A 27,989-nucleotide genomic window follows, 5' to 3' on the forward strand; every position below is an offset into this window, starting at 1 on the left:
TGTCATGTTTAGTGTGTGGGAAATTGTTTACAAAAAAATTGACACTTTTTAGGCACAAGAAAATACACACCAGTGAACGTCCTTATTCATGTTCAGAGTGGGGGAAATGTTTAATTTATAATGGAGATCTTATTAATCACTAAAGAATTCACATGGGTAAGTGTCCTTATTCATGTTCAGAGTGCATGAAATGTTTCATTGATAAAAGAGACCCTATTAATCACCAAAGAATTCACAGAAGCTAACAACCTTTTTCATGTTCACGTCTTGGCGGCGGGGCAAGAGCTAATGAGCAAATTCTGGCCTGAAGCTCAAAATACATAACTCTGGATAAACCAAAGGACTTCTAGTCTACCATGCATGACAATTGTAAAGGCAAAAAAAGACTCACAAATAGAGTCGCTGCTCAGCATCCAACAGTAGCAGCATGACGTTAGCGCTAACACTCTTCGTCCAATAGGAAGTCTGCAGGGGAGACAGCATCTTTTTTTAAAACGTGTTTAATAATTTGTTAAGAGATGCAGAAGACTGGGTGGCTAAATGTAGAGGGACACAGGAACGCAATGACACAAGGTGGAGACCGTGGTTCGATTATTCGGGTGACCCAGCCGTAATTCCCTCGAGTCTTGATCAGGCCCTGTTGGTGCTGGCTGACCCTTCCTTAGCTGCTTTCCCCCTACCCAACCCTTAGCCCCTTTTCCGTAGGGTGCCTTTGACTTTCAGATGGATGGGAGGACCTCATGGAGGCGTGGTGCAGGATGCGCTCCAGATCCCGGCAGGTACTACATTCTTTCTCTTTCTTCATTCCTTAGGTCTTTCCCCTACCGTACCTTCTCCCTTTTCTCTTCCTTTTTTCCTTTCGTTCCTTCCTTTCTCTGCTTCCCCTTTCTCTTTTTCCTTCCCTGTTTATTTTCTTCTCCCACATGCAGCCCAGCCTACCTCTGGTGGGAGGCTTTGCGAATGTGTCGGGCAGACTGCCGGAGCTAGCTATGTTGTTTCTTTTTCTCCTCTAGCCCTCTTGAGCAACTGGGCTGGCCTAGTGGCTATGCAGTTCTCCCTTGGGGGCCTGAACTGCTGTCACACACCCCCCTTCTTCCCGCTTTGGGTGGTCGCGTGTGCTGGGGGGGCACTGGGTTGGAACGCTGCGTTGGGGGAGGTCTAAAGGAGACCATTGGCCCCCCTCCCCCTGTGGTGTGCTTTGGCCCGGGGCTCCCCCGAGCCGAGCTCTGCGCCACATAGAGATTTGAGGATGTCGATGGTCAACTGTAGTTCGTGGCCTCCGGCAGCCTGCCCTCTGTCGAATGTCGGTTTTTGCATTGCACTATGTTCATATTTATTGCTCCTTATTCTTTTCGTTATGTACCACACTGCACTTTTGTACCTCCTGAGCTGTGGCACTGTTTGGTTACAACCCCCCCCCCCCCTACACCTTTGACGTTGTCTCATTTTTGTATGTTTCTCTGTTAAAACTAAATAAAGATTCATTAAAAAAAAAAAAAGGTGTTTAATATTTTGTGTAAACATACAAAATGAACTTTTGAGAAGTCAAGAAATTACATAACTTGCATATAACAGACAAAAGTACTGCCCCCAAGAGGGGCGAGGATATTACTGATCCTGAAGATTACTCCCAGCCCTAGAACAAAAACGAGTGACAGTACCAAATGTCCAGAAGAAATAAGTACATGAACCCAGAACACACTCACACACACACTCATACACTCACAAACACCAATGCCACAATCCCCATATACTGTGTATGCACATTAAATATTCAACCTAGACAGAGTTACAAACCATAGAAGCAAGAACTAACCTAAGTATTACAGAAGCATCTAGGATTGTTGGGACAAAGAATCCTACCCCAAAAAATGACTCAGAGATATCCGACCACGGCTGCTATACTTTGGTAAACTTCTTAGGACATGCCCGACCCTAATAGATCAGTTTAAATTTAGAAGGTGAAACGGCATCTTTCCAGTGTAACAAAATCAGTTTACATGCAAAGAATAAAAGCATGCAAAGCAGAATGCGGACATGAGTCCGGGGAACAAAGTCATTCAAAATACCTAAATGTCCAGTCTCCGGGGTCCGAGGCACTGGAAAATGAAGGGTGTTCTCAAAGAAAATAAAGAAATCCCAGCAAAAATCAGACAATATGGGACAAACCCAAAACGTGTGTAAAAGGTCTGCCCCCCTCATGTCCACAATGGAGACAAGTGGCGGCAGTCCCAAACCCCATGCCAGTTAATCTGGTCGGAGTGTAATGAAGATGACGGATAAACTTAAACTGCATACGCCTGTCAGCCGTATTAACCACATCTTAAAAACAGACTTCAGTGGCCTTTTTCCCAATCCTCCTCAGAAAGTCCAGGCACCAACACAAGCCATTTGTGATGGGAATTCTGAAAAGGGTTGGCCCCAGCTTCCTGAAGATATCTGCATGGAACGGTCTAGAATGGTTGGTAGTGAACAAGCACGTAGCAGTCGTGTGAAATGCGTCTACTGTCCTACCCTGCTGTACCTTGTACCACTTATGTGAATAAAGGAAATTTTCTTCATTGGATTCCGTGGTGGTGTGCGACCATTTTCTTCTTTTATGCTTCTCCTGGTGGCAAGCCGAGGTTCAGCACTCACCTTGAATCGTGGACTTTGACTAGCCTGAGCGGTGTTATCGCTCTTCATTGAACGTTCCAGAACTGGTTAAGCAACAAAACTGAAAAATAAACCAAGACACAGCTGTTAAAGTAGTTTTTCGTTTAATATCTACAGTATTTATTCAAGAAAAGTGATGCTATACAGAAGATGTATAAAAATAAGTTATACAATTTCCAGAGTATAAAAGGTAACAAATAAGCAGGGCTTTTTTTCAGCGGGAACGCGGGGGGAACGCATTTCCGGCACCTCCAGCACTGACTATTTGGGATGCTGTGGTGTGCTGCAGGGTCTATTGATTGAGGGATCCATTCTAGCTGGAGGGGATCTTTTTTTTCAGGGGGTCATTTGTTGCTGAGGAGGTCTATTATTGCTGGTGGGGGACCTACTGTTGCTGGGGGTGGGTCTTATATTGCAGATCAGTTGTTGCTAGAGAAGATGTACCTTTGAGAGAGAGGTCTATTGTTGCTGGCTAACAGAGAGTCTATTGATGCTAGGGGGAAAATATTGTTGTGGGTGGTCTGCTGGCGGGGGCCTGATTGTTACTGGCTGCAGGGGATCTATTTTACTGCTTTTCTTGTTATCCTTACCAAATTCTATACAGATTATTCAGCACCAAAAAATGATACGTAGTTCTGTATTCTCTGAAAGGGCAGTACTGGGAGGTGGGTAGGGGATTGGACCCAAGGAATGGTGCTCAGAGGTGCGTGGGGGCAGAGAAGAGGGGGTGACTCGGAAAGGAGGGGAGGAGTTCCTGCACCTATTCTCTGAGAAAAAAAGCCCTGCAAATAAGCGTAATTTACCCATCGACCAACAGGGGTGTCAACAAGAATTCGTAAAAGGAGGTATGAGAAAACACAAGGTCCCGGGTCCGGGTTAACAATGTGTAGGGTATGTTATAACATTTGTTTATTTAGATAGAAGAAGGATAGTACAGAAGGGGGTCGAAAAAGAAAGTAGGGGAGGATAAAAGAGAAAAAAGAGGAAAAGGATGGGTATGGGGGTGTGTGAGGAAAGGAAGGGGGTAGAGAGGGGTGTAAATGCTGGTTTCCGGTGGACTGAACCTCCTAAGGGTCATAGTCACATAGAACCACTTAGCAATGATGTTCAAACCAGAAGGACAGTGGTATTGATGATACATTACTAAGCCGATAAAATAGGTGTTTGTAGCATAACCTCCTTATAACCAGTAGAGTTTTTGAATTCAACCAGTCGGCCCATATTTTAGCATGCCTGCCAGTGTTACCTTTGGATATGTGAGTAAGTTCTTCTAAGAGACATGACTGCTGAGGTGCATAGGTCCGGAGACCCATGTTACCATAATAACCAAGATCAAGAGGCCTTCAAACAGCTCTTCAACCACGTTTTTCTTCAAAGACCCAGAATTCCCTGGGTAGGGTATATTTAACTGAGCTCAGGCCCAACTCCGTGCCCAAAATCCATCCAATCCGTTCTTCCACGTAGCCTCCTGCTATAACCAACCCCCCTGACCATGCCCCCATCAGTCAAGGCTCTCTTTCCCTATAGGGATCAAGAGGCCTTCAAACTTAATCTATTTTATGAAGTCATTTAACGTAGGGATCTCTGGGGGACCCCACATAGTCGGGATGAGAGCCAATGCCGTATTTAGTAGATGGGGTGTGAGGGAACGCTTATGTAGGCCAACTGGTTCTTGAGTACAATGCAATAATACCGTCCAAGAGCTGTTAAAGTTTTTAAAAAATGCTGGCTGCAGTTTGTATTTTACCCACAAGGTGGTAAACGAACTTATTGTCAATGGAATGCAGAGACGGGAAGTGATACAAGATACAGAAAGGAAACTATGTCATCTACAGACAGGAAATTCCTAGAGAGCAATGTTTGCAGGATGTAGAGGGAGAAATTCCTTCAACAGGAAGCAGAGGAAGTAAGAAGAATTGTTTTATATTTATATCCAGTAACCACCCCTCATGTCCGTCCTCTACCTCCATAGTCACTGAGATGTCCGTTACATGATCATCTGAATATCTCCTCTGAAGGTTTCTTCTCTGTCCCTTCACAGGTATGTTCCTACTGCTGCAACTCCACCCAATATTGAAAACTGCTTTGCTTATATTTGTGTATAACTTTGGTATGTTATTTTTGCTTAACTATCTGTAGACCCTTTCCACATAGTAATGCTTTTTCCTGGTGCCTCCATGGCAGCATACATATGCTTGGCTGTTCCGCCCTGAATCAACCCACAGGAACACTTTAACTCTATAAAAGAAAGAGTCAGCCCCCCCTCACGTCATTATTTTTTCTGTCCTCAAGCCTGCGGAACAGCCCTTACCACGTCACGTTATAGTGCAACCATTGCCGGTTCATGCTCTCCTGTCTGTGGAGTCCCAGTACTTAAGCCTCGTACAAACACGCGTCGAAAATCGGCAGGGAATTTTCGTCCGACGACCGATCTGCCGATTTTCGGCTTGTTAGTATGATGCTTCCGAAAACCGACTCCGACTTTTCGGCCGAAAAAAATCTGGTGTGCAGGCTATAAAATTGTTGTCCGCCGTCAAAACGCGGCCGATTTTCGTGCAGTCAGTACAGATTTCGACAGGGAAAAATCGAATGAGCAAGACTGGGCATGCTCAGAGAAGAAAGAACACAAAGAAAGCAATCCAACACATGACATCACTTCTGAAGTAAAATTTTGTCGGGCGAGAAAATTTGTGTGTCTAGGCACATTCCAACCAACAAAACACCACTCTGGACAAAAGACGGACGATCGGTCGGCCGATAATCGTTGCATGTGTACGGGGCTTTAGGCTGATAAAGGCGCCAATAAGTATGGGAGCCCCTTTTTCTGTGGATCTTTTTGGAGGTATTAAGCTGTAGGGGTCTTATTATTTCTCCCCTTCTCCTGCAAAAGTGGACTGCAGAGTTTCTGCTTGTATTCTCTTGGGCGGCTTTCCCCTCTTACATGCTATGTGACAGGGTTATCTGGCTGTGGAGAACGCCTCATTGCCATGGAGGCACCAGGAAAATGGAAAATTAAATACTTACCTTTCCGTAATTTTCCTTTCTTGGTGCCTATCTATGGCAGCATACGCCCTCCCTTTCTATAATCCTTCGCGTTTGAGACTAGTTACAAGAATGACGTGAGGGGGGGGGCTGACTCTTTATTTTATAGAGTTAAAGTGGTCCTGTGAGTTGATTGAGGGTGGAGCAACCAACCATGTGTATGCTGCCATGGATAGGCACCAGGAAAGGAAAATTACGGAAAGGTAAGTATTTAATTTTCCATTATCTTCCCCCCCTTTTGTCTTACCTAAAATGATGGCCTGCACTTATCTTTAGTGCCCTCTTTGTTAGTTTGTTTCCGAAGTGAAAATCATGCTCTGTTTAGCCAGCCATCCTTTATTAATCACTTGCCGACCACCCGCCGCAGATATACGGCGGCAGGCTGGCTTCGGCTGCGTGAACCGCAGTACCTGTACGTCGGTTCGAGGGAGCGCCCGCCCCCCCAAGCAGCAGGCATGCCGATACAGGGGGCTGGGGGCTGCGATTTCCAACGGGCACCCGCGATCGCTCCCCGCTGAGAGAGGACAGTCTGCTGTTGTAGACACAGCAGACCATTGTTCTCTCTGAAATGATCACAGAGCGCTTGTGATCCTTCTATATAGGATCACAGGTCTCTATGCAAACCAATCAAAATATGCTTATTGGGATTTTTTTTTTACCAAAAATATGTAGCAGAATACAAATTGGCCTAAAAAGATGAAAACATTTTTAAATTTTTTTGTTTTGGGGGAATGTTATATAGCAGAAAGTGAAAAATATAGTTTTTTTTTTTCAGAATCGTCGTTCTTTTTTTGTTTATAGCTTAAAAAATAAAAATTGCAGAGGTGATCAAAACAAAAAGAAAGCTCTATTTGTGGGGGAAAAAAATAACATCAATTTTATTTAGGATAAGCGTCGCACAATTTTCATTAGGGGGCAAATCCTTCAGGTCCAGAAGTGGTTAACTCCTGATTAGTTAATTGAAAAGCACCCGCCCCATCCCTAATGGTATACAACTGAAGTATGTTTATGGTCAGGGCCGGCCTTAGGTGTTCAGGCGCCCTGTGTGAGCTAATCCTGTGGCGCCCCTCCCCACCCCCCCAGCGCCCTGCACATTTTCTTGCACTTTTTATGCACTTCATTTTACTTTTCTTTTTTATGATCACTAATAACTTAGCCCCCCTTACATTAGAGACCCCTCTTACATCAGAGACCCCCACTTACATCAGAAACCCCCCACAGAGGCCCCCTTTATATTAAAGACCCCCTTACATCAGAGACCCCCCACAGAGCCCCCCCTTACATCAGAGAGCCCTCTTACATCAGAGACCCTCACAGAGGCCCCCCTTACATCATAGACCCCCCACACAGAGCCCCCTTACATCAGAGACCCCCACACAGAGTGCCCTTACTTTAAAGACCCCCCACACAGTGCCCCCTTACATCAGAGACCCCCACACAGAGCGCCCTTACATCAAAATTCCCCCCACACAGAGCCCCCCTTACATCAGAGACCCCCCAAACAGAGCCCCCTTACATGAAAGACCCCCCACACCGCGCCCCCTTACATCAGAGACCTCCCACACAGAGCCCCCTTACATCAGAGACCCCCCACACAGAGCCCCCTTACATCAATCCTCCTCAGAAAGTCCAGGCACCAACACAAGCCATTTGTGATGGGAATTCTGAAAAGGGTTGGCCCCAGCTTCCTGAAGATATCTGCGTGGAACGGTCCAGAATGGTTGGTAGTGAACAAGCACGTAGCAGTCATGTGAAATGCGTCTACTGTCCTACCCTGCTGTACCTTGTACCACTTATGTGAATAAAGGAACTTTTCTTCATTGGATTCCGTGGTGGTGTGCGACCATTTTCTTCTTTTATGCTTCTCCTGGTGGCAAGTCGAGGTTCAGCACTCACCTTGAATCGTGGACTTTGACTAGCCTGAGCGGTGTTATCTCTCTTCATGGAACGGTCCAGAACTGGTTAAGGACCAAAACTGAAAAACAGACCAAGACACAGCTGTTAAAGTAGTTTTTTGTTTAATATCTACAGTATTTATTCAAGAAAAATGATGCTATACAGAAGATGTATAAAAATAAGTTAAACAATTTCCAGAGTATAAAAGGTAACAAATAAGCAGGGCTTTTTTTCAGTGGGCACGCGGGGGAACGCAGTTTCGGCACCTCCAGCACTGACTATTTGTAGTCGCAAGGTGTGCTGCAGGGTCTATTGATTGAGGGATCCATTCTAGCTGGAGGGGATCTTTTTTTTTTCAGGGGGTCTTTTGTTGCTGAGGAGGTCTATTATTGCTGGTGGGGGACCTACTGTTGCTGGGGGTGGGTCTTACATTGCAGATCAGTTGTTGTTAGAGAAGATGTACTTTTGAGAGAGAGGTCTATTGTTGCTGGCTAACAGAGAGTCTATTGATGCTAGGGGGGAAATATTGTTGTGGGTGGTCTGCTGGCGGGGGCCTGTTTGTTACTGGCTGCAGGGGATCTATTTTACTGCTTTTCTTGTTATCCTTACCAAATTCTATACAGATTATTCAGCACCAAAAAATGATACGTAGTTCTGTATTCTCTGAAAGGGCAGTACTGGGAGGTGGGTAGGGGGATTGGACCCAAGGAATGGTGCTCAGAGGTGGGTGGGGGCCGAGAAGAGGGGGTGACTCGGAAAGGAGGGGAGGAGTTCCTGCACCTATTCTCTGAGAAAAAAAGCCCTGCAAATAAGTGTAATTTACCCGTAGACCAACAGGGGTGTCAACAAGAATTCGTAAAAGGAGGTATGAGAAAACACAAGGTCCCGGTTACGGGTTAACAATGTGTAGGGTCTGTTATAACATTAGTTTATTTAGATAGAAGAAGGATAGTACAGAAGGGGGTCGAAAAAGAAAGTAGGGGAGGATAAAAGAGAAAAAAGAGGAAAAGGATGGGTATGGGGGTGTGTGATGAAAGGAAGGGGGTAGAGAGGGGTGGTAATGCTGGTTTCCGGTGGACTGAACGTCCGAAGGGTCATAGTCACATAGAACCACTTAGCAATGATGTTCAAACCAGAACGACAGTGGTATTGATGATACATTATTAAGCCGATAAAATAGGTGTTTGTAGCATAACCTCCTTATAACCGGTAGAGTTTTTAAATTCAACCAGTCGGCCCATATTTTAGCATGCCTGTCAGTGTTACCTTTGGATATGTGAGTAAGTTCTTCTAAGAGACATGACTGCTGAGGTGCATAGGTCCAGAGAACCATGTTACCATAATAACGAATACCCCTTGCCCCTTCCCCATACAAAACCACACTTACAAATGATTACGTTGGAAAGGGCAAGGCCACAGCTTTACACATTTAGACCAGTGCCAGTCACAGTTGTACTGTGAGCACTCTTAGTCATTAACAAATTAATTCCAAAAGTTGAAAGGGGGAGGGTCTGTCGTTATCATCAGTGCAGGACAGACATCCTACCCCCCAATTTACAAACAAGGGCATAACCCATTACCATAACTTTAACTGCTGGCAAGGTCAAAAACCGCCACGAAAGCGTTGACAGACCGACCAAAGAGTAGGGCGGGGGGGGGGGGGGACGACAGCTCTTCAACCACGTTTTTCTTCAAAGACCCAGAATTCCCTGGGTAGGGTATATTTAACTGAGCTCAGGCCCAACCCCGTGCCCAAAATCCATCCAATCTGTTCTCCCACGTAGCCTCCTGCTATAACCAAACCCCCTGACCATGCCCCCATCAGTCAAGGCTCTCTTTCCCTATAGGGATAAAGAGGCCTTCAAACTTCATCTATTTTATAAAATCATTTAACGTAGGGATCTCAGGGGGACCCCACATAGTCGGAATGAGAGCCATTGCCGTATTTAGTAGATGGGGTGTGAGGGATCTCTTATGTAGGCCAACTGGTTCTTGAGTACAATGCAATAATACCGTCCAAGAGCTGTTAAAGTTTTTAAAAATGCTGGCTGCAGTTTGTATTTTACCCACAAGGTGGTAAACGAACTTATTGTCAGTGGAATGCGGAGACGGGAAGTGATACAAGATACAGAAAGGAAACTATGTCATCTACAGACAGGAAATTCCTAGAGAGCAATGTTTGCAGGATGTAGAGGGAGAAATTCCTTCAACAGGAAGCAGAGGAAGTAAGAAGAATTGTTTTATATTTATATCCAGTAACCACCCCTCATGTCCGTCCTCTACCTCCATAGTCACTGAGATGTCCGTTACATGATCATCTGAATATCTCCTCTGAAGGTTTCTTCTCTGTCCCTTCACAGGTATGTTCCTACTGCTGCAACTCCACCCAATATTGAAAACTGCTCTGCTTATATTTGTGTATAACTTTGGTATGTTATTTTTGCTTAACCATCTGTAGACCCTTTCCACATAGTAATGCTTTTTCCTGGTGCCTCCATGGCAGCATACATATGCTTGGCTGTTCCGCCCTCAATCAACCCACAGGAACACTTTAACTTTATAAAAGAAAGAGTCAGCCCCCCCTCACGTCATTATTTTTTCTGTCCTCAAGCCTGCGGAACAGCCCTTACCACGTCACGTTATAGTGCAACCATTGCAGGTTCATGCTCTCCTGTCTGTGGAGTCCCAGTACTTAAGCCTCGTACACACGCGTCGAAAATCGGCAGGGAATTTTCATCCGACGACCGATCTGCCGATTTTCGGCTTGTTAGTATGATGCTTCCGAAAACCGACTCCGACTTTTCGGCCGAAAAAAATCTGGTGTGCAGGCTATAAAATTGTTGTCCGCCGTCAAAACACGGCCGATTTTCGTGCAGTCAGTACAGATTCCGACAGGGAAAAATCGAATGAGCAAGTCTGGGCATGCTCAGAGAAGAGAGAACACAAAGAAAGCAAACCAACACCTGACATCACTTCTGAAGTAAAATTTTGTCTTGCGAGAAAATTCATGTGCAGTCTAGGCACATTCCAACCAACAAAACACCACTCTGGACAAAAGACGGACGATCGGTCGGCCGATAATAGTTGCGTGTGTACGGGGCTTTAGGCTGCTAAAGGCGCCAATAAGTATGGGAGCCCCTTTTTCTGTGGATCTTTTTGGAGGTATTAAGCTGTAGGGGTCTTTTTATTTCTCCCCTTCTCCTGCAAAAGTGGACTGCAGAGTTTCTGCCTGTATTCAGTCTCTTGGGCGGCTTACCCCTCTTACATGCTATGTGACAGGGTTATCTGGCTGTGGAGAGCGCCTCGTTGCCATGGATGGTGCCTATCCATGGCAGCATACGCCCTCCCTTTCTTTAATCCTTCGCGTTTGAGACTAGTTACAAAAATGACGTGAGGGGGGGCTGACTCTTTATTTTATAGAGTTATAGTGGTCCTGTGAGTCCTGTGAGTTAATTGAGGGTGGAGCAACCAAGCATGTGTATGCTGCCATGGATATGCACCAGGAAAGGAAAATTACGGAAAGGTAAGTATTTAATTTTCCATTATCTTCTCCCCCTTTTGTCTTACCTAAAATGATGATTTATTTTTTTTACCAAAAATATGTAGCAGAATACAAATTGGCCTAAAAAGATGAAAAAAATAGATTTTTAATTTTTTTTTGCTTTGGGGGAATGTTATATAGTAGAAAGTGAAAAATATTGTTTTTTTTTTTTTTTTTTCAGAATCGTCGTTCTTTTTTTGTTTATAGCTTAAAAAATAAAAATCGCAGAGGTGATCAAAACAAAAAGAAAGCTCTATTCATGGGGAAAAAAAAGAACATCAATTTTATTTAAGTACAGCGTCGCATGGCCGCGTAATTTTCCGTTAACGCAGTGCTGAATAGCAAAATATGGCCTGGTCATTAAGGGGGCAAATCCTTCAGGTCCAGAAGTGGTTAACTCCTGATTAGTTAATTGAAAAGCACCCGCCCCATCCCTAATGGTATACAACTGAAGTATGTTTATGGTCAGGTCCGGCCTTAGGTGTTCAGGCGCCCCTGTAACTTAGCCCCCCTTACATTAGAGACCTCCCCTTACATCAGAGACCCCCCCTTACATCAGAAACCCCCCACAGAGGCCCCCCTTACATCAGAGACCCCCCAAGGAGCCCCCCTTACATTAAAGACCCCCTTACATCAGAGACCCCCCACGGAGCCCCCCCTTACATCAGAGAGCCCTCTTACAAAAGAGACCCTCACAGAGGCCCCCCTTACATCATAGACCCCCCACACAGAGCCCCCTTACATCAGAGACCCCCACACAGAGCCCCCTTACATCAAAGACCCCCCCTTACAGCACCCCCTTACATCAGAGACCCCCCACACAGAGCCCCCTTACATCAAAGACCCCCCACACAGCGCCCCCTTACATCAAAGACCCCACACACAGCGCCCCCTTACATCAGAGACCCCCCAAACAGAGCCCCCTTACATAAAAGACCCCCCACACAGCGCCCCCTTACATCAGAGACCCCCACACAGAGCCCCCTTACATAAGAGACCCCCCACACAGAGCCCCCTTACATCAAAGACCCCCCCCACGGAGCCCCCCTTACATTAAAGACCCCCTTACATCAGAGACCCCCCCACGGAGCCCCCCTTACATCAGAGATCCCCCACAGAGGCCCCCCTTACATCAGAGACCCCCCTACGGAGCCCCCCTTACATTAAAGACCCCCTTACATCAGAGACCCCCCACGGAGCCCCCCTTACATCAGAGACCCCCCACACAGAGCCCCCTTACATCAAAGACCCCCCACACAGCGCCCCCTTACATCAGAGACCCCCACACAGAGCCCCCTTACATCAAAGACCCCCCACACAGTGCCCCCTTACATCAGAGACCCCCAAACAGCGCCCCCTTACATCACAGACCCCCACACAGAGCCCTCTTACATCAGAGACCCCCCACACAGCGCCCCCTTACATCAGAGACCCCCCCACACAGAGCCCCCTTACATCAAAGACCCCAAACACAGCACCCCCTTATATCAGGGACCCCCCACACAGAGCTCCCTTACATCAGAGACCCTCACAGAGCCCCCTTACATAAGAGACCCCCCCACACAAAATCCCCCTTACGTCAGAGACCCCCCCACACAAAGCCCCCCTTACATCAGAGACCCCCCACACAGAGCCCCTCTTACATCAGAGACCCCCCACACAAAGTCCCCCCTTACATAAGAGACCCCCCACACAGAGCCCCCCCCCTTACATAAGAGACCCCCACACAGAGCCCCCCTTACATGAGACCCCCCACACAGAGCCCCCCTTACATAAGAGAAAATCCCCTTACATGAGACCCTCCCACACAGAGCCCCCCCTTACATGAGAGACCCCCCACACAGAGCCCCCCCTTACAGGAGAGACCCCCCAAACAGAGCTCCCCTTACATGAGAGACCCCCACACAGAGCCCCCCTTACATGAGACCCCCCACACAGAGCCCCCCTTACATGAGACCCCCCCCCCCACACAGAGCCCCCCTTACATTTGGTGCAGGAGAGAGCTTACTTACCTTAGTATGGAGGCTCACCACGAGGAGAAGGGCGGGAGGAGGAGGAGCTGACGATCTCTCCTCTGGTGTCCCTGGAGAGGAGGGATCTGTCAGTGGCAGCAGATCGGAGGGCGGCTGAGCTGTGTGTGATACACAGCTCATACTGCAGTTATAGAAGACACAGGCACAGCCACACAGCGGGAGGTAAGCAGTGGCCGCGGCCTGTGTTAACCCTCTCCAGGCCGCGGTCGCCGCTTACCTCCCTCTGTGCGGCCTGATCATGTACGAGCTGTGATGGCCGCACGGCGCCCCTGTTGCCCATGGCGCCCCGTGCGGCCGCACAGCTCGCACACCTCAAAGGCCGGCCCTGGATACATGCTTCTACTCACTCTGACGGCAATACCCTTGACCTTGTTTTCTCCCACCTATGCACTCTGTGCAGGGGCTGACTGGCAACCTTGGGCCCAGGGGGCAAGTACAAACCAGAAGCCCATGGTGCAGTGAATCAGCCACTCTCCCACTATCCCTCTTGCCGGACTCCTCCTGACCCCCATTCCAAGCTGAAGCTCCACTCCAGGTACTCTCTACTCCCTGGGTTCCTGACCTGGCCAGCAGGGGGTGGTTGGGGGGGGGAGCTGGGACAGCTCGATCTGGGCTGGCTGGGGGAGGAGAGTCTCAAGTGGTGCATGAAACTGGCTCCTGTTCAGACACAGTTTACACCATCCTTCCGGGGGGGGGGGGGGGGCTGGGCTCTGTCCTTGTCTTTATCCCGCACTCAGTAGGTCAGCAGAGGAGACTTTTTACTTCTCTTCACCAGGAACCCTTTAGGCATGTCTGTGACAGAAGCGGTGCTGCCTTTTTACGGGGCATCAGAGTGGCCCAGGGGGCGTTTGCCCCCTGGCCCAGTCCTCCCCTGACTCTGTGCAACCTCTCCAACTATTATTTCCCTCTGTCTGATGACTACCTTATTAGTTTCACTCTCTCCCTCCCGTCCACCTCCTCTCCCTCCAACTGCCTAACAGTTACCCATAGAAAGCTTTGCCGTCTCAACCCTTCTATTCTCTACTCTGCTAATGACCACCTCTATGACAGAATCTCACCCCTGTCCTGCCCCAACCCAGCCACTTCTGTCTACACATCTTCACTGTCATCCTCCCTGGACATACTGGCCCCCCTTACTACACACAGAATCCGGCCCGACACCTACAACCTTGGCAAACAGATAACACTAAAAGTCTGAAAAAAACGTAGCCTTGCTTCTGAGCGCCTGTGGCATAATACTAGGTCTCAGAAAGAGTTCAACCAATATAAATCTTCCCTCCAAAACTACAATTCCTGCCTCCTCACTGCCAAGAAGACCTATTTTATCACTCTCATTAACAACTTATCATCCTGTCCCCATCAACTCTTCTCTACCTTCAACTCCCTTCTTCCTCCTCTACTGCCTCCAACCCACTAACTCACTCACTGCCCAGGAGATCGCCAATCACTTCAAACATTGATACAATTCGTCTCCACCTAACACTCCATGCCCACAGGTACAATCATTACTTCCCTCATTCAACCCCACCACTATAAACAAGGTTGCTAAACTTCTTGCTAATGTATAGCTAACCACCTATTCCCTGGACACTGTTCCCTTGAAAATGCTACGTTCATCCTCTGGCTCTGTTCTACACTCTCTTTCTCACATCTTCAATCCTTCCCTCTCTTCTGGCATCTTCCCCAACTCCCTAAAAAAATCCCTTACTGGACTCCACCAATCTTAACATGTGACCCATCTCTTTTCTCCCCTTTTTACCCAAACTCCTTCAATGTCTGGTCTACAACTGACTGAATGACCACCTCGCCAAGATCCAACTGTCCATCCAGAACCTTTGGTTTATAGACCGGATACATCCTCAATATAGAACCATTTATCCAACTGTCCATCCAGAGCCTCTGGTTTATAGACCAGATACATCCTAAATATAGAAACATTTATCCAACTGTCCCTTCAGAGCCTCTGGTTTATAGACCAGATACATCCTAAATGTAGCACCACCCCCGCAGGAGCTGCTGATTATGTTATTGGGTCTACACCCTGCCTAACAACCCTATAGAACTGGCTCGATCCCTCCTCAGGCACAACTGACCCAGAATAGGACTGGACTATAAAAGGAATACACAGGTTGGAATATAATACTTCAGTATGCAACAGTGACTTATTACCTTCTTGGTGGTAGTCCTTCTGGGTGACACAATAGAACAGCACACAGGATTGTAATTAACCAAAGCTTAATTTACTGTATATCAAATTGAACAAGGGAGATACAATGAAACACAGTTTCTTAAAATGGGTCACTTAAATCAGCTTTAAAAGATAAAAGAAATACCCCACACTACCCCCTCATTGATGCTAGACACAGTACCAGATAAGTAGGCCTATCTGAGTCCCTTCCCCAAAGTCCTCTTCCTTCTTCTTCTTGAATCTTCGCTAGCACTGGAACTGCGCAGATATATTTGTAATCCGCATTAGGAATGAAGATCAAGAGAGAGAAAAAGAACAGTGGACTGTTGATTGTTACTGCAGGGTGTCTGTGTAGCTGAGTGGTAACTTCCGTGAGTGCGGTAGGCCTCTGGCGGCTCCTTTAAAGTTATTATTGATTGTCTAAGAGTGTCTTGAAGTGATATGCTAATCTACCCCGGGGTATATCACCTTCTATTGCGCTATCGCTATATGTAAGTAAAGCCACTTCCTTGACAGACAAAGTCAGTCTTTTTGGGCAAGTGCCCTCTCACCACAGGAGTTTCCCTTTCGCGCGCTCCACTGCGATCTCAGTCCTTTGGCTCGATAGCAGCCTCGCGGGGTCTTTCTAGTGGATGGCTCCGGTCTCTGCGAACAGCGGTAAGAGGCTCCGGGAATGTGTCTCGTGCTTAAGATGGGACGGTTCAACGTCGTCACTGCAGGCTTAGAGGCTTTGGCCTAATATCCAGCATCAGTCCTCAGCTCCAGCTTCTTAGTTCCTCGGAGTCCAGCGCAGAAGAGAGCGAGCTTGGCTCCTCCCTTCCTTTAAATAACTTCCCCCATAAAGCTGTGCGGTGCAGCCGTGCACCCTGGATCTTACAATGCCCACTGGGAGATGTAGTCTCTTCATCTAGCCAAAAAGGAAGTCACAGCCCGGGAAATTCCATGCAGCTACCACTAGAGGGGGCCTGTTCCTTCTCACATATCAACAGTTCTTTAGGCATATTTAACCCCGCTACACACTCCCCCCACTTGAGAAACTTTGGTCCCCAAAGAGGTCAACAGTATGTACCCTAGTGCATAAGTTGGCATTATACAACAAAAAAAAACATTAACATATGCCTAACAGGGAGTTATCTGGCTTTTCAGGAGCAGAAGCCAAACTCAACAACTGCATATTACAACACAGGTTCGACAAGGGAACCTCCCACCAATTGTTGGGGGAGGGAAGACAAGTCTGGTTACAGACCCCCGACACTTGGGTGGCTTGTACAGATGTGCCTGGGGGTGAGCTAGGGTTGTCTTCCACCAAATCGGCGGTGGAAGAGCTAGGCTGGTCAGGAGATCTTTTTGAGGTAAAGACAGCTTCTTCTGAACATTCACCCAATTGATCATAGGTTAATCTCTTAGGTGGGTGAATGACTCTCCTTTCCCTCTGTTCCTGTGGAGGCATGCTCACAGAAGTACTAGGACCAGGCAATTCAGCGGATTCATCAATGTCCACCTCTTCATGTCCCCATACATAGGAATCTGATGGTTCAAGAGCAGTGAGTTCTTCTTCAGAGAAAGGTGCAACCTCCTCTTCAGGGTCTTCTTCCTCAGCAACTTCTTCTGGAAGCGTGTGAGAGGGTATGAATTCAGGGGCTTCTGCCCGAAGGGCTCCTTTGTCAGCCAAGTCAGATGAAGACTGGGAGGCAGGTGTGGGTTCTGGCAACTGAGATGACCACAACCAGTCAGGTACCTCCTCTTCATCTTCCAAATCTTCAGATGGAGAACTTCCCTCCCCCTCATCTGGGAGTGTCGTCTGAGATCTGGTAACTGGTCTGGACCGGCGAGAAGTCGAAGGGGCCTCTGACAAATCTTCCACAGGGGGCATACGAACCGCTTCAGAAAGAGGTAGCAAATGGTTCCTATGCCAAGTCTTCAATGGACCCACACTTCCTTCAGGCCGAATTTGGTACACAGGAAGGTTCGGCAATTGCTTGCAGATAACATAAGGTTGGGACTTCCAGCGGTCTGCCAACTTGTGTTTTCCCGGGACACCCAAGTTCCTCAACAAAACCCTGTCCCCTGGTTGCAAATTATGGATCCGAACTTTTAGGTCGAAATTTTTCTTATTCCGCAGTCCACGTTGATCAGAGGTGGCCTGAGCCTTGTCATAGGCTGCTTTCAGACTCTTCCGCAGTCGGTCCACATATCCTCTATGCGATGCTGAAGAGGTATGATCAGGCGAAATGCCAAAGGCCAAATCCACTGGTAACCGAGCCTCCCTCCCAAACATCAGCCGATAAGGGGAATAGCCAGTAGCATCACTGACAGGGCTGTTGTAGGCATGCACAATGGCCGCCACATGGTTTCCCCAGTGCTGTTTCTTCTCTGAGCTCAAAGTTCCCAACATGTCCAAAAGAGTCCTGTTAAATCGTACAGGCTGGGCATCCCCTTGTGGATGGTAGGGAGTGGTTCTAGTCTTTTGAATGCCTAACACATCTAACAGTCTCTTGATCAGTCTGCTTTCGAAGTCCCTTCCTTGATCAGAATGGAGGCGTTGTGGTAGCCCATAGTGTACAAAGAACTTCTCTACAAGAACTTTGGCTACCGTTGAGGCCTTCTGATCCCTTGTTGGGAATGCTTGAGCGTATCTGGTAAAATGGTCTGTTACCACAAGGACATTCCCTTGGCCACTCAGATCAGGCTCTAAGCAAAGGAAATCAATGCACACCAGCTCCATGGGTCCCTGGCTTTGCAGATGGCCCATTGGGGCTGCTTGACGTGGCAGAGTCTTCCTTTGTATGCACCGGACACAAGAATGACAGTATCCTTCAACTTCGGCCCTCATACAAGGCCAGTAGAACCTGTCCCTGACAAGCTGAAAGGTTCTTTCGGGCCCCAGATGGCCATGATTATCATGAAGAGCGGTCAGAACTCCCTCTCTGTATTTAGCTGGTAAGAATAGTTGCCACTTCTCCTCCGGATCTTCAGATGGACCTCTCCGGTAGGCCACTCCTTCTCTGATCTGTAACCGGGTCCACTCTTTATGCAACAAACGGGCCCCTTGAGGGGAGTCAGTTAGAAGTAACTCAGGGCGCTGGATCTCCAAGGCTTCCAACAGAAGTTTTCCCAAAGGGTCTTCCAACTGCTCCTTCCGCAAGTCCCTTTTTGACAGCCGGGGCAAATCTTCCCCTCCAATCCGGGTCACCCTGCAATAGTATTTGGGCACTCCGACAACCGAAACCCCAATCTCTTCTGCTCTTGACCCTCCTCTGGATTGAAATTCCGTTCCCTGATATAGGGCACGCACCCCTTCTGGAGCCAAATGAGTCCATTCTTCCTCAGGTTCCTGTGGAGCATGCAACCTTCTGGATAGGGCGTCTGCATCCCTGTTTCCAATTCCTGGCCGATACTTCAGGCTAAAATTGAAACTAGAGAGGGCGGCCAACCATCGGTGTCCTGTTGCATCCAGCTTGGCCGTAGTCAACAGATAAGTGAGGGGATTATTATCCGTCTTGACAATGAATTCAGCTCCATACAGGTAGTCTTTCAGTTTGTCAACCACTGCCCACTTCAAGGCCAAGAATTCAAGTTTGTGGGTAGGGTAATTCCTTTCAGCAGGTAATAGGCTTCTGCTCACGTAGGCGACAGGTCGCAGATGACCCTCATGCTCCTGGTAGAGTACCCCCCCCAGCCCATCTCGGCTGGCGTCGACATGCAGTTCATATGGTTTTGTGGGGTCCGCATAGGCCAACACAGGGGCAGTGGTTAAGGTCTTCTTCAGCTGAACAAAGGCCTCTTCGCATTCTGGGGTCCACTGATCCTGGATGGATTCCTTAGCCTTCCGGGGTCCCATGGTGGACTTTACCGGCTTTACCAACTCAGGAACATCATCTTCTTCGTTCTTCAAGAGCTCATTTAAAGGTCGGGCAATCTGGGCGAACCCCTCTACAAACCTCCGGTAATAGGAGCAAAAGCCCAAGAACGACCGGAGCTCGGTCACATTTGTGGGTCTCGGCCAGGAAGCGACAGCATCCAGCTTGTCCGGGTCGGTGGCCACCCCTTCTTCAGACACGATGTGGCCAAGGTAATGGACCGAGGACTGATAGAATTGGCACTTCTCAGGAGAAAGTTTCAGACCTTCTTCATGTAGCCTCTTCAGGACCTTTTCCAGCCTCTCCTCGTGTTCTTCCAAAGTTCTGCCAAACACGATAACATCGTCCAAGTACACCAGTACATCTATCAAATTCATATCTCCGACGGTCCTTTCCATCAGCCTTTGGAAGGTAGCAGGGGCCCCGGACAACCCCTGCGGCATGCGATTGAACTCAAAGAACCCCACAGGGGTGATGAAGGCCGTCTTCTCCCGATCTTCAGGGTGCATGGGGATCTGATAATACCCACTCTTTAAGTCCATCACACTGAACCACTTCGCCCCTGACAGACTCTGTAAAGCATCTTCGATTCGAGGAGTGGTATACTGATCTGGGATGGTTCTTCTGTTCAGCGTTCGGTAGTCGATACAAAGCCTCAGAGATCCATTTTTCTTCCGGACTACCACTATCGGAGAAGCATATGGGCTCCTGGATTCTCGGATAATCCCAGTCTTCTTGAGTTCTGCCAGCTGTTGACGTAGATCTTCTAAGTCACCTAAGGGGACTCGCCGGACTCTTTCCCTGAAAGGCTTGTCCTCACTCAGGCGGATCTTATGAGTGGCACTCCTGGCACATCCCACATCAAACTCGTCCTTAGAGAATATTTCCCTCCATCGAGCAAGTTGTGCCTTGGCCCGCTTCACCCATTCCGGTGGGAGGGAAGCGTTTCCAGAGCAGAGCTCCTCTATGACAGCTTCGCCCCGTTCCTCTTCTTTAAGATCAATGGGGGCAACTGGGGTAGCCGGGTTAACTTGGCCCAGGAGCACTCTGGCCGGTACCTTCACCGGTGTAGTGGAGGTGTTTCTGACACTCACTAAAACCCTTCCACGGTTTTTCTGTAACACCTTCAAGGGGATCACTTCAGGGATCACTTCTATCCCTCTCTCTCTTTCCTTCTGACCTGATTCAAAGATGATAAAAGGACCCGGTTGTTGCCATGTGAGTTTAACAGAAGCCTTAAGACAGGCCACCTCTCCTGGCTGTAGGACCTTTTCCGCTCTGTCCAACTTCCAGAGTCGTCCAACACCTTCTGCGGGGGTCTCTTGCTCCAACACTAATCGTTGGTAGGCCTGCCGTAGCATGGGGTGGATCCTTGGCGCTGGAGCATCTTGTCCCTGAACCAGCTGTATCAGAAGGCGCCTTACCAGGTCAGTGTTTGTTCCTACGATAAGAGAGCTTTTGTTGGCCCCTGGTGGACGAGGACAGACCACCGCTAAGGTGTCGAAGGTTTCAGATTCGCCAGCCACTGATGGATCAAAGGTCAGCTTGATTGGCAGATACCCGTCATAGGGAAAACTTTGAGTCCCGATGCCCCATATCTCCAGATCTTCCAACGTCTGCATAGGTAGATGGGCAAGATGTCTATCGTAGAAATCTCTATACAAAAGAGTCACTTGGGCCCCTGTGTCAAGGAGGGCTCTTGTGTAAATTCCTTCTACCTGAACTGAGACCACTGGGGAGGGCCCGACCAGGTTAGATGGGAATTCTCTTGATGTAGCCTTGTTGTCTGATTCAGTTCTCTGTACCCAGGCCCTCTTTTCCTTTTTCTTCCTTGGAATGGGCCCCTGGTGAACCCGGTGTGCATTGATTTTCCTTCCCTCAGTAACCCGGAGTCTATAACTGGGGGTATTGTATTTGGGCTTGACCCCCTGACTCAGTGTCCCTGAACCGGTGAGCCTCCTGGAGTCCCTGAAAACTGACGGACACCCGGTTGACTCCTTCACCGGTGTCCTCTGAAGTTTCCCGCCGGCTTGCGAGGTTTCGTGGCAACCTTTCCTTGGCTGGGACATACTCCTCTAACATGTCCAATTCCCCCGCAGTTGAAACAAGTTAGCAATCTTGCAGGTCTTGGCTCTGGATCTGCGCTGAGGCCAGCAGGTTCATCTGGCTTCTCCGATATACCCCCCTTGGGCAGAGTGGATACCTGACCAGTCAGGATGGACACCATTTCTATTAACTGAGACACTTGGGTCTTTAGGAGTTCAACTTGAGAGTCACCCTCTTCTACACTTATCACTCTAACTCGGGCAGTTGAGTCAAACTGCCGACTCTTCTTTTTGTTATCCAACATGACCTCTTCCTCTCTGACCATTCGAATCAGGTCGGGGTATTCTAGAATGCCGCCATCTTGACGAGTTCGTAACAGTATGGCAATGGGATCTAAAGGTTGAGCCCCTTTCAGAACCTGTCGTGCACGAGTCTCATCTACTTTCCGGGGGTCTATTCCTTTCTTTAACAGGATCTGGTGGATAATCCTATCCAGGCGTTTAATGAATTCAGACAACTTCTCCTCCTCTTCTTGATAACAGTGGTCCAACTGGTAGAGAAGTTCAGCCACGTTCTCCGTCCGACCAAACACATCTTGCAGAATGTCCAAATAATCCTGTGCAGTGCAGTTCTTCTTGCTAAGCTTTAGATTACGTACAGCCTCTAATGCAGGTCCCTTTAAACTCTCTGTGATTCTCTGCTTCTTGTGCTGTTCTGGTACCTCCCATTCCTCCAAAGCCTGAGTGGCGGTGTCTAACCACTCCTCGAACCCATCTTCTGCTGAAGGCACAGGCTGTTTCCCAGAGAATGTCCGGAGTTTCCTATATCCAGTCATCAGATAGCTTGGGGAGTCCTTACTACATTTTGCTACAATCTCCCCAAGAACAGCACACAGTTCTGAGCTAAAAGTCGACAAAGGTGATGACTCGGGTTGCCCTTCTTGGACCCCTTTCTCTTGGCTGGATACCCCAGGAGTGGTGGATGAGGGACCTGCAGTAGGAACTCCTGGATGTATTAGGAAAAGTTCTGTTTGGTCAGTAGTTTTTACACTGTTCCCATTAAAATAGTCAGGGACCCCTTTCCTCCACTCACACAGTGCATACGTGTGTGGGACGGTTGTGTCGGTTTTTATGTCAATCACCCAGAATTTCCTGTCTGTGGATAGTGCCCTTAAAACAGGGAGGAGCTTTTCTTCAGTCCAGACTTCTCCTTTGATTTCAACCACCAGGCCATTTTCCACTGTGACATTCTCTTCCTTGCACCACTCAGCTGCAGCGGCAGGATCCATTTCTGCATGGGAGGGGATTCTGTGGCTGAGAGGGTTGTGTTGCAGGACTGTAGAAATCCCGGACGAGCCCCCACGTGTAGCACCACCCCCGCAGGAGCTGCTGATTATGTTATTGGGTCTACACCCTGCCTAACAACCCTATAGAACTGGCTCGATCCCTCCTCAGGCACAACTGACCCAGAATAGGACTGGACTATAAAAGGAATACACAGGTTGGAATATAATACTTCAGTATGCAACAGTGACTTATTACCTTCTTGGTGGTAGTCCTTCTGGGTGACACAATAGAACAGCACACAGGATTGTAATTAACCAAAGCTTAATTTACTGTATATCAAATTGAACAAGGGAGATACAATGAAACACAGTTTCTTAAAATGGGTCACTTAAATCAGCTTTAAAAGATAAAAGAAATACCCCACACTACCCCCTCATTGATGCTAGACACAGTACCAGATAAGTAGGCCTATCTGAGTCCCTTCCCCAAAGTCCTCTTCCTTCTTCTTCTTGAATCTTCGCTAGCACTGGAACTGCGCAGATATATTTGTAATCCGCATTAGGAATGAAGATCAAGAGAGAGAAAAAGAACAGTGGACTGTTGATTGTTACTGCAGGGTGTCTGTGTAGCTGAGTGGTAACTTCCGTGAGTGCGGTAGGCCTCTGGCGGCTCCTTTAAAGTTATTATTGATTGTCTAAGAGTGTCTTGAAGTGATATGCTAATCTACCCCGGGGTATATCACCTTCTATTGCGCTATCGCTATATGTAAGTAAAGCCACTTCCTTGACAGACAAAGTCAGTCTTTTTGGGCAAGTGCCCTCTCACCACAGGAGTTTCCCTTTCGCGCGCTCCACTGCGATCTCAGTCCTTTGGCTCGATAGCAGCCTCGCGGGGTCTTTCTAGTGGATGGCTCCCGTCTCTGCGAACAGCGGTAAGAGGCTCCGGGAATGTGTCTCGTGCTTAAGATGGGACGGTTCAACGTCGTCACTGCAGGCTTAGAGGCTTTGGCCTAATATCCAGCATCAGTCCTCAGCTCCAGCTTCTTAGTTCCTCGGAGTCCAGCGCAGAAGAGAGCGAGCTTGGCTCCTCCCTTCCTTTAAATAACTTCCCCCATAAAGCTGTGCGGTGCAGCCGTGCACCCTGGATCTTACAATGCCCACTGGGAGATGTAGTCTCTTCATCTAGCCAAAAAGGAAGTCACAGCCCGGGAAATTCCATGCAGCTACCACTAGAGGGGGCCTGTTCCTTCTCACATATCAACAGTTCTTTAGGCATATTTAACCCCGCTACATAAATATAGAACCATTTATCCAACTGTCCATCCAGAGCCTCTGGTTTATAGACTGGATGCATCCTAAATATAGAACCATTTATCCAACTGTCCATCCAGAGCCTCTGGTTTATAGACCGGATACATCCTAAATATAGAACCATTTATCCAACTGTCCATCCAGAGCCTCTGGTTTATAGACCAGATATATGCTGGACAGAAGGTGAAAGGACGAAGTCAAAAATCTTCCCCAGTTATTGCAAGCCTAAAATAAGAGAGTTTGGTAGGAGTTCTTATTTAAAAGGAATTTAATCTGAAGAAATTCTGTGCAGACATTTTTCATCCCAGTACAGTCCAGATAATTCTCAGTTTATTATCTCTCTACAGAGAGGAGAGTCCTGTATAGATCACATTAATGATGATGGAGATGGGCCAAAACCACATGACTGAAAGAATTTTGGATCTTACCCTGGAGATCATCTCTCTGCTGACCAGAGAGGTGAGGAGGATTCTGGGAGGTCACATGACATCACTCTTATCTCTATTAATAAAACACAGACCTGACCGGAGAGGTGAGGAGGATTCTGGGAAGTCTGTAGTGATATTTGTTACTTTCTCTCTTTCCACAGGATTATGAAGTAGTGAGAAAAATATCTGGTGATCCATTAGCACCCAGCAGCCGTCTTCCCAGGACATCACCCAACGTAGTGCCTCAACCTCACTGCCTGACAATAGAGGTAACCAGTGCCAAGAAGGTTCTAGAAATCACCAACAAGATCACTGAGCTGCTGACAGGAGAGGTGAGTGGTGTTGGGAATTCTGGGACATTATCCAGTAACAGACAAGGGATGTGTCTGGATGGTGACTGTATCATTGTGTGTGTCAGGTTCCTATAAGGTGTCAGGATGTCACTGTCTATTTCTCCATGGAGGAGTGGGAGTATATAGAAGGACACAAGGATCTCTACAAGGACGTCATGATGGAGAACCTGCCAACGTTTAGTTATGCAAAGATGGAAAAATATAATCTCCTTAATGGGATATTAACACTCACGCTGGAGGTCGTCTGTCTACTAACTGGAGAGGTGAGGAGGATTCTGGGAGTGTTTAATCATTCTTGTTAGGTGAGGAGGATTCTGATATTCTATTATTGGTGTATATTACAGGACTGTACTATAGTTATGAAGTCATCCATTGAGAATAATATAAGAAGGAGAAGTCACCGCTTGTCTACAAGACAAAGAGAAAGGCAAAGCCCCGTCACCATGCATTCACCACCCCTCCTAACCCTACAGAAAAATAATGAGAAGAAGATTCTAGAAGTCACCAACAAGATCGTTGATTTGCTGACAGGAGAGGTGAGCGGTGCCGGGAATTCTGGGACATTATCCAGTAACAGACAAGGGATGTGTCTGGATGGTGACTGTATCATTGTGTGTTTCAGGTTCCTATAAGGTGTCAGGATGTCACTGTCTATTTCTCCATGGAGGAGTGGGAGTATTTAGAAGGACACAAGGATCTCTACAAGGACGTCATGATGGAGAATCAGCCGCCCCTCACATCACCGGGTAAGAGGAGACTTTATTGTAAAGGAGAGAGCAGTACGGAGGCTCCACCTAGATCCCCCATCATCTGATAAACACATAGAAACAATGTATTCAGTCAGTGTGTGTGTTTCCTACAGATGGATCCAGTCATGGGAACCCACCAGAGAGATGTCCCCATCCTCTGTATTCCTGGGATTCCACACAGGAAGGTCACATGATCCCTAAATTATAGAGTTGGGCTGAACACCCCACTGGTTCAGTTTGCGCCTTTACTCTCGAACATCAGCAAAAGTTCGAACCCGAACGGGGAAACCTAATAAAATCTATGAGACCCGAACTTGAAAAATCAAAAGTCCCTATTTTGAAGACTTATGCAAGTTGTTGGCCATAAACAGGGTATGGGGTACATGTATAAATGCAAATACATTTAAAAAAAAAAAAAAGATTGCTCACTTGCCCTCCCTCCTACCAGGCCACATTCTCTCAACACGGAGGGGTGCTTTGGGGTAGGAAGCCCCTCCTCCCCCCACCCCAAAGCACCTTGTCCTCATCAACGTGACCTCTTCCTGACAACCCTGGGCAGTGGATGTGGGGTTCTGCGGGCAAGGGGCTTATTAGAATCTTGAAGCCCCCTTTAACAAGGAGGCCCCCAGGTTACTGCCCATCCCCCTACGTGAATGTGCATAGGGTAAATTGTACCCCTACTTATTCATCAAAACAATTGTCAAAAATAGACAGGAAGCAGTTTAGCAACTCCTAAAAAAAAATAAAGAAATGTCCCCTGATGTAGGACCATTGTCAAACATGACGCCCTTCATCAATCATGCTGATCTCTCCCTTGGGGGATACAAGGGCTTAATGACCTATTGGTAAGTGAGGGGGTCGTAGAATTCCAATGAGTTCTCTGATGTGATGGTGGAGGATAGCGGGTGGTGTGGAGCACTGAGAGCATTTTTATTAAACTCTGGAAGAGAATTTTGCACACGAGAATAGAAGAGACATCGCTCTGTGCACTTTGTGGTTGAAGAGTTGGACACTTTCGCTTGGTTTCTATCCATATTTTTCTCCTCTAATTGCCCCCAAATCCATGCCAGAGCTCCTATAAATTATTTGGTGTTGGACCAACATATATGAGTCCTGAATGGAAGGTTATAACATTTCATGGTAAATTGTTTCTCCACAGGTGGACACAATGTCCGGAATACCTCTGAGGAACGTCTTATTTTATCTCCAGACGATAATAACATTGTACAATATTCTCCAGGAGTAAATCCCGTTACTCCAAACACACATCCCGCACCTTACCAATTGGGGGGATCAAAGGATCCTTCTAATCCTGAGAAATCTTCTGACCGATCACACACCAAGACTATAGGACCTCACAGTACATATTCTTCCATAGATCCATCTATTCCTCAGGAATCTTCTTTAAGCCATGAAGGAGTTCACACAGAAGAGAGTTCACTGTCATGTTCAGTGTGTGGGAAATTGTTTACAAAAAAATGGTCACTTGTTATGCACAAGAAAATTCACACTGGTGAACGTCCCTATTCATGTTCAGAGTGCGGGAAAAGCTTCATTCAGAAAGGAAAACTCATTAGACACCAAAGAATTCACACGGGTGAGCGTCCCTATTCATGTTCAGAGTGCGGGAAGTGTTTCATTTATAATGGAGATCTTCTAAAACATCAGAGAATTCACACAGGTGAACGTCCCTATTCATGTGCAGAGTGCGGGAAACGTTTTGTTTGTAATGGATTGCTTCTAACGCACCAGAAAATTCACACAGGCATACGCTCCTATTCATGTTCAGAGTGCGGAAAATCTTTCCTTAAGAACAGAGAACTTGTTAAACACCAGAGAGTTCACACAGGTGAGCGCCCCTATTCATGTTCAGAGTGTGGAAAATCTTTCATTGATAAAGGAGACCTTGGTAAACACCAGAGAAGACACACGGGTGAGCGTCCTTATTCATGTTCAGAGTGCGGGAAATCTTTCATGATAAAAACACACCTCGTTTTACACCAAAGAATTCACACTGGCGAGCGTCCTTTTCCTTGTTTAGAGTGCGGGAAATGTTTCAGTCAGAAAGGACACCTTATTGTACACCGCAGAATTCACACGGGTGAGCGTCCCTTTTCGTGCCTAGAGTGTGGCAAATGTTTCAATCAGAACGAAAGCCTGCTTAAACACCAGAGAATTCACACGGGTGAGCGTCCCTATTCATGTTCAGAGTGTGGGAAATCTTTCCCTCATAAAAGCGATCTTGGTAAACACCAGAAAATTCACACAGGTGAGCATCCCTATTCATGTTCAGAGTGCGGAAAATGTTTTGGTCACAAAAAATCACTTGTTGCACACCAGAAAATTCACACACGCTAACAACCATTTGATGTCTTGGGGGGGGGGGGCAATATTCTTTTTCGGGTACTCTTTGATTTGGGCCACCTGGAATTGAACTTTAGTAATGTGACACACTAAACTCGGTCCCGCACTCACACAGACCGCACCATACAACTAAGCTGTGTTAATACATGGCCAGATATGACCATACATGGACAACACTTCTTATTGGTTCCTGTACATTATTGCTTTTTTTGATGTTTCACGGAAGAAGCAGGCTTTT

The 27,989-nt window shown here is 47.4% G+C and overlaps 2 protein-coding genes across 2 annotated transcripts in view; both read left to right on the forward strand.

The window, feature by feature from the left end:
* The window catches only part of LOC309564412 (uncharacterized protein), a 1,531,146-nt gene that overhangs the window by 748,264 nt on the left and 754,893 nt on the right, over nt 1-27,989 (forward strand).
* Nucleotides 2,273-27,745, forward strand: LOC309563449 (uncharacterized protein; the record flags this gene model as incomplete). The annotated part of the gene is made up of 6 exons (XM_082267842.1): nt 2,273-2,461; nt 24,447-24,617; nt 25,261-25,384; nt 25,501-25,547; nt 25,650-25,740; nt 26,547-27,745. The coding sequence occupies 6 exons, from the start codon at nt 2,273-2,275 to the stop codon at nt 27,743-27,745; spliced, it is 1,821 nt and encodes a 606-aa protein (XP_082123968.1).

The sequence above is a fragment of the Pelophylax lessonae genome (genome assembly GCF_965119305.1).
Source record: "Pelophylax lessonae genome assembly, chromosome: 9".
Classification (NCBI taxonomy): domain Eukaryota; kingdom Metazoa; phylum Chordata; class Amphibia; order Anura; family Ranidae; genus Pelophylax; species Pelophylax lessonae.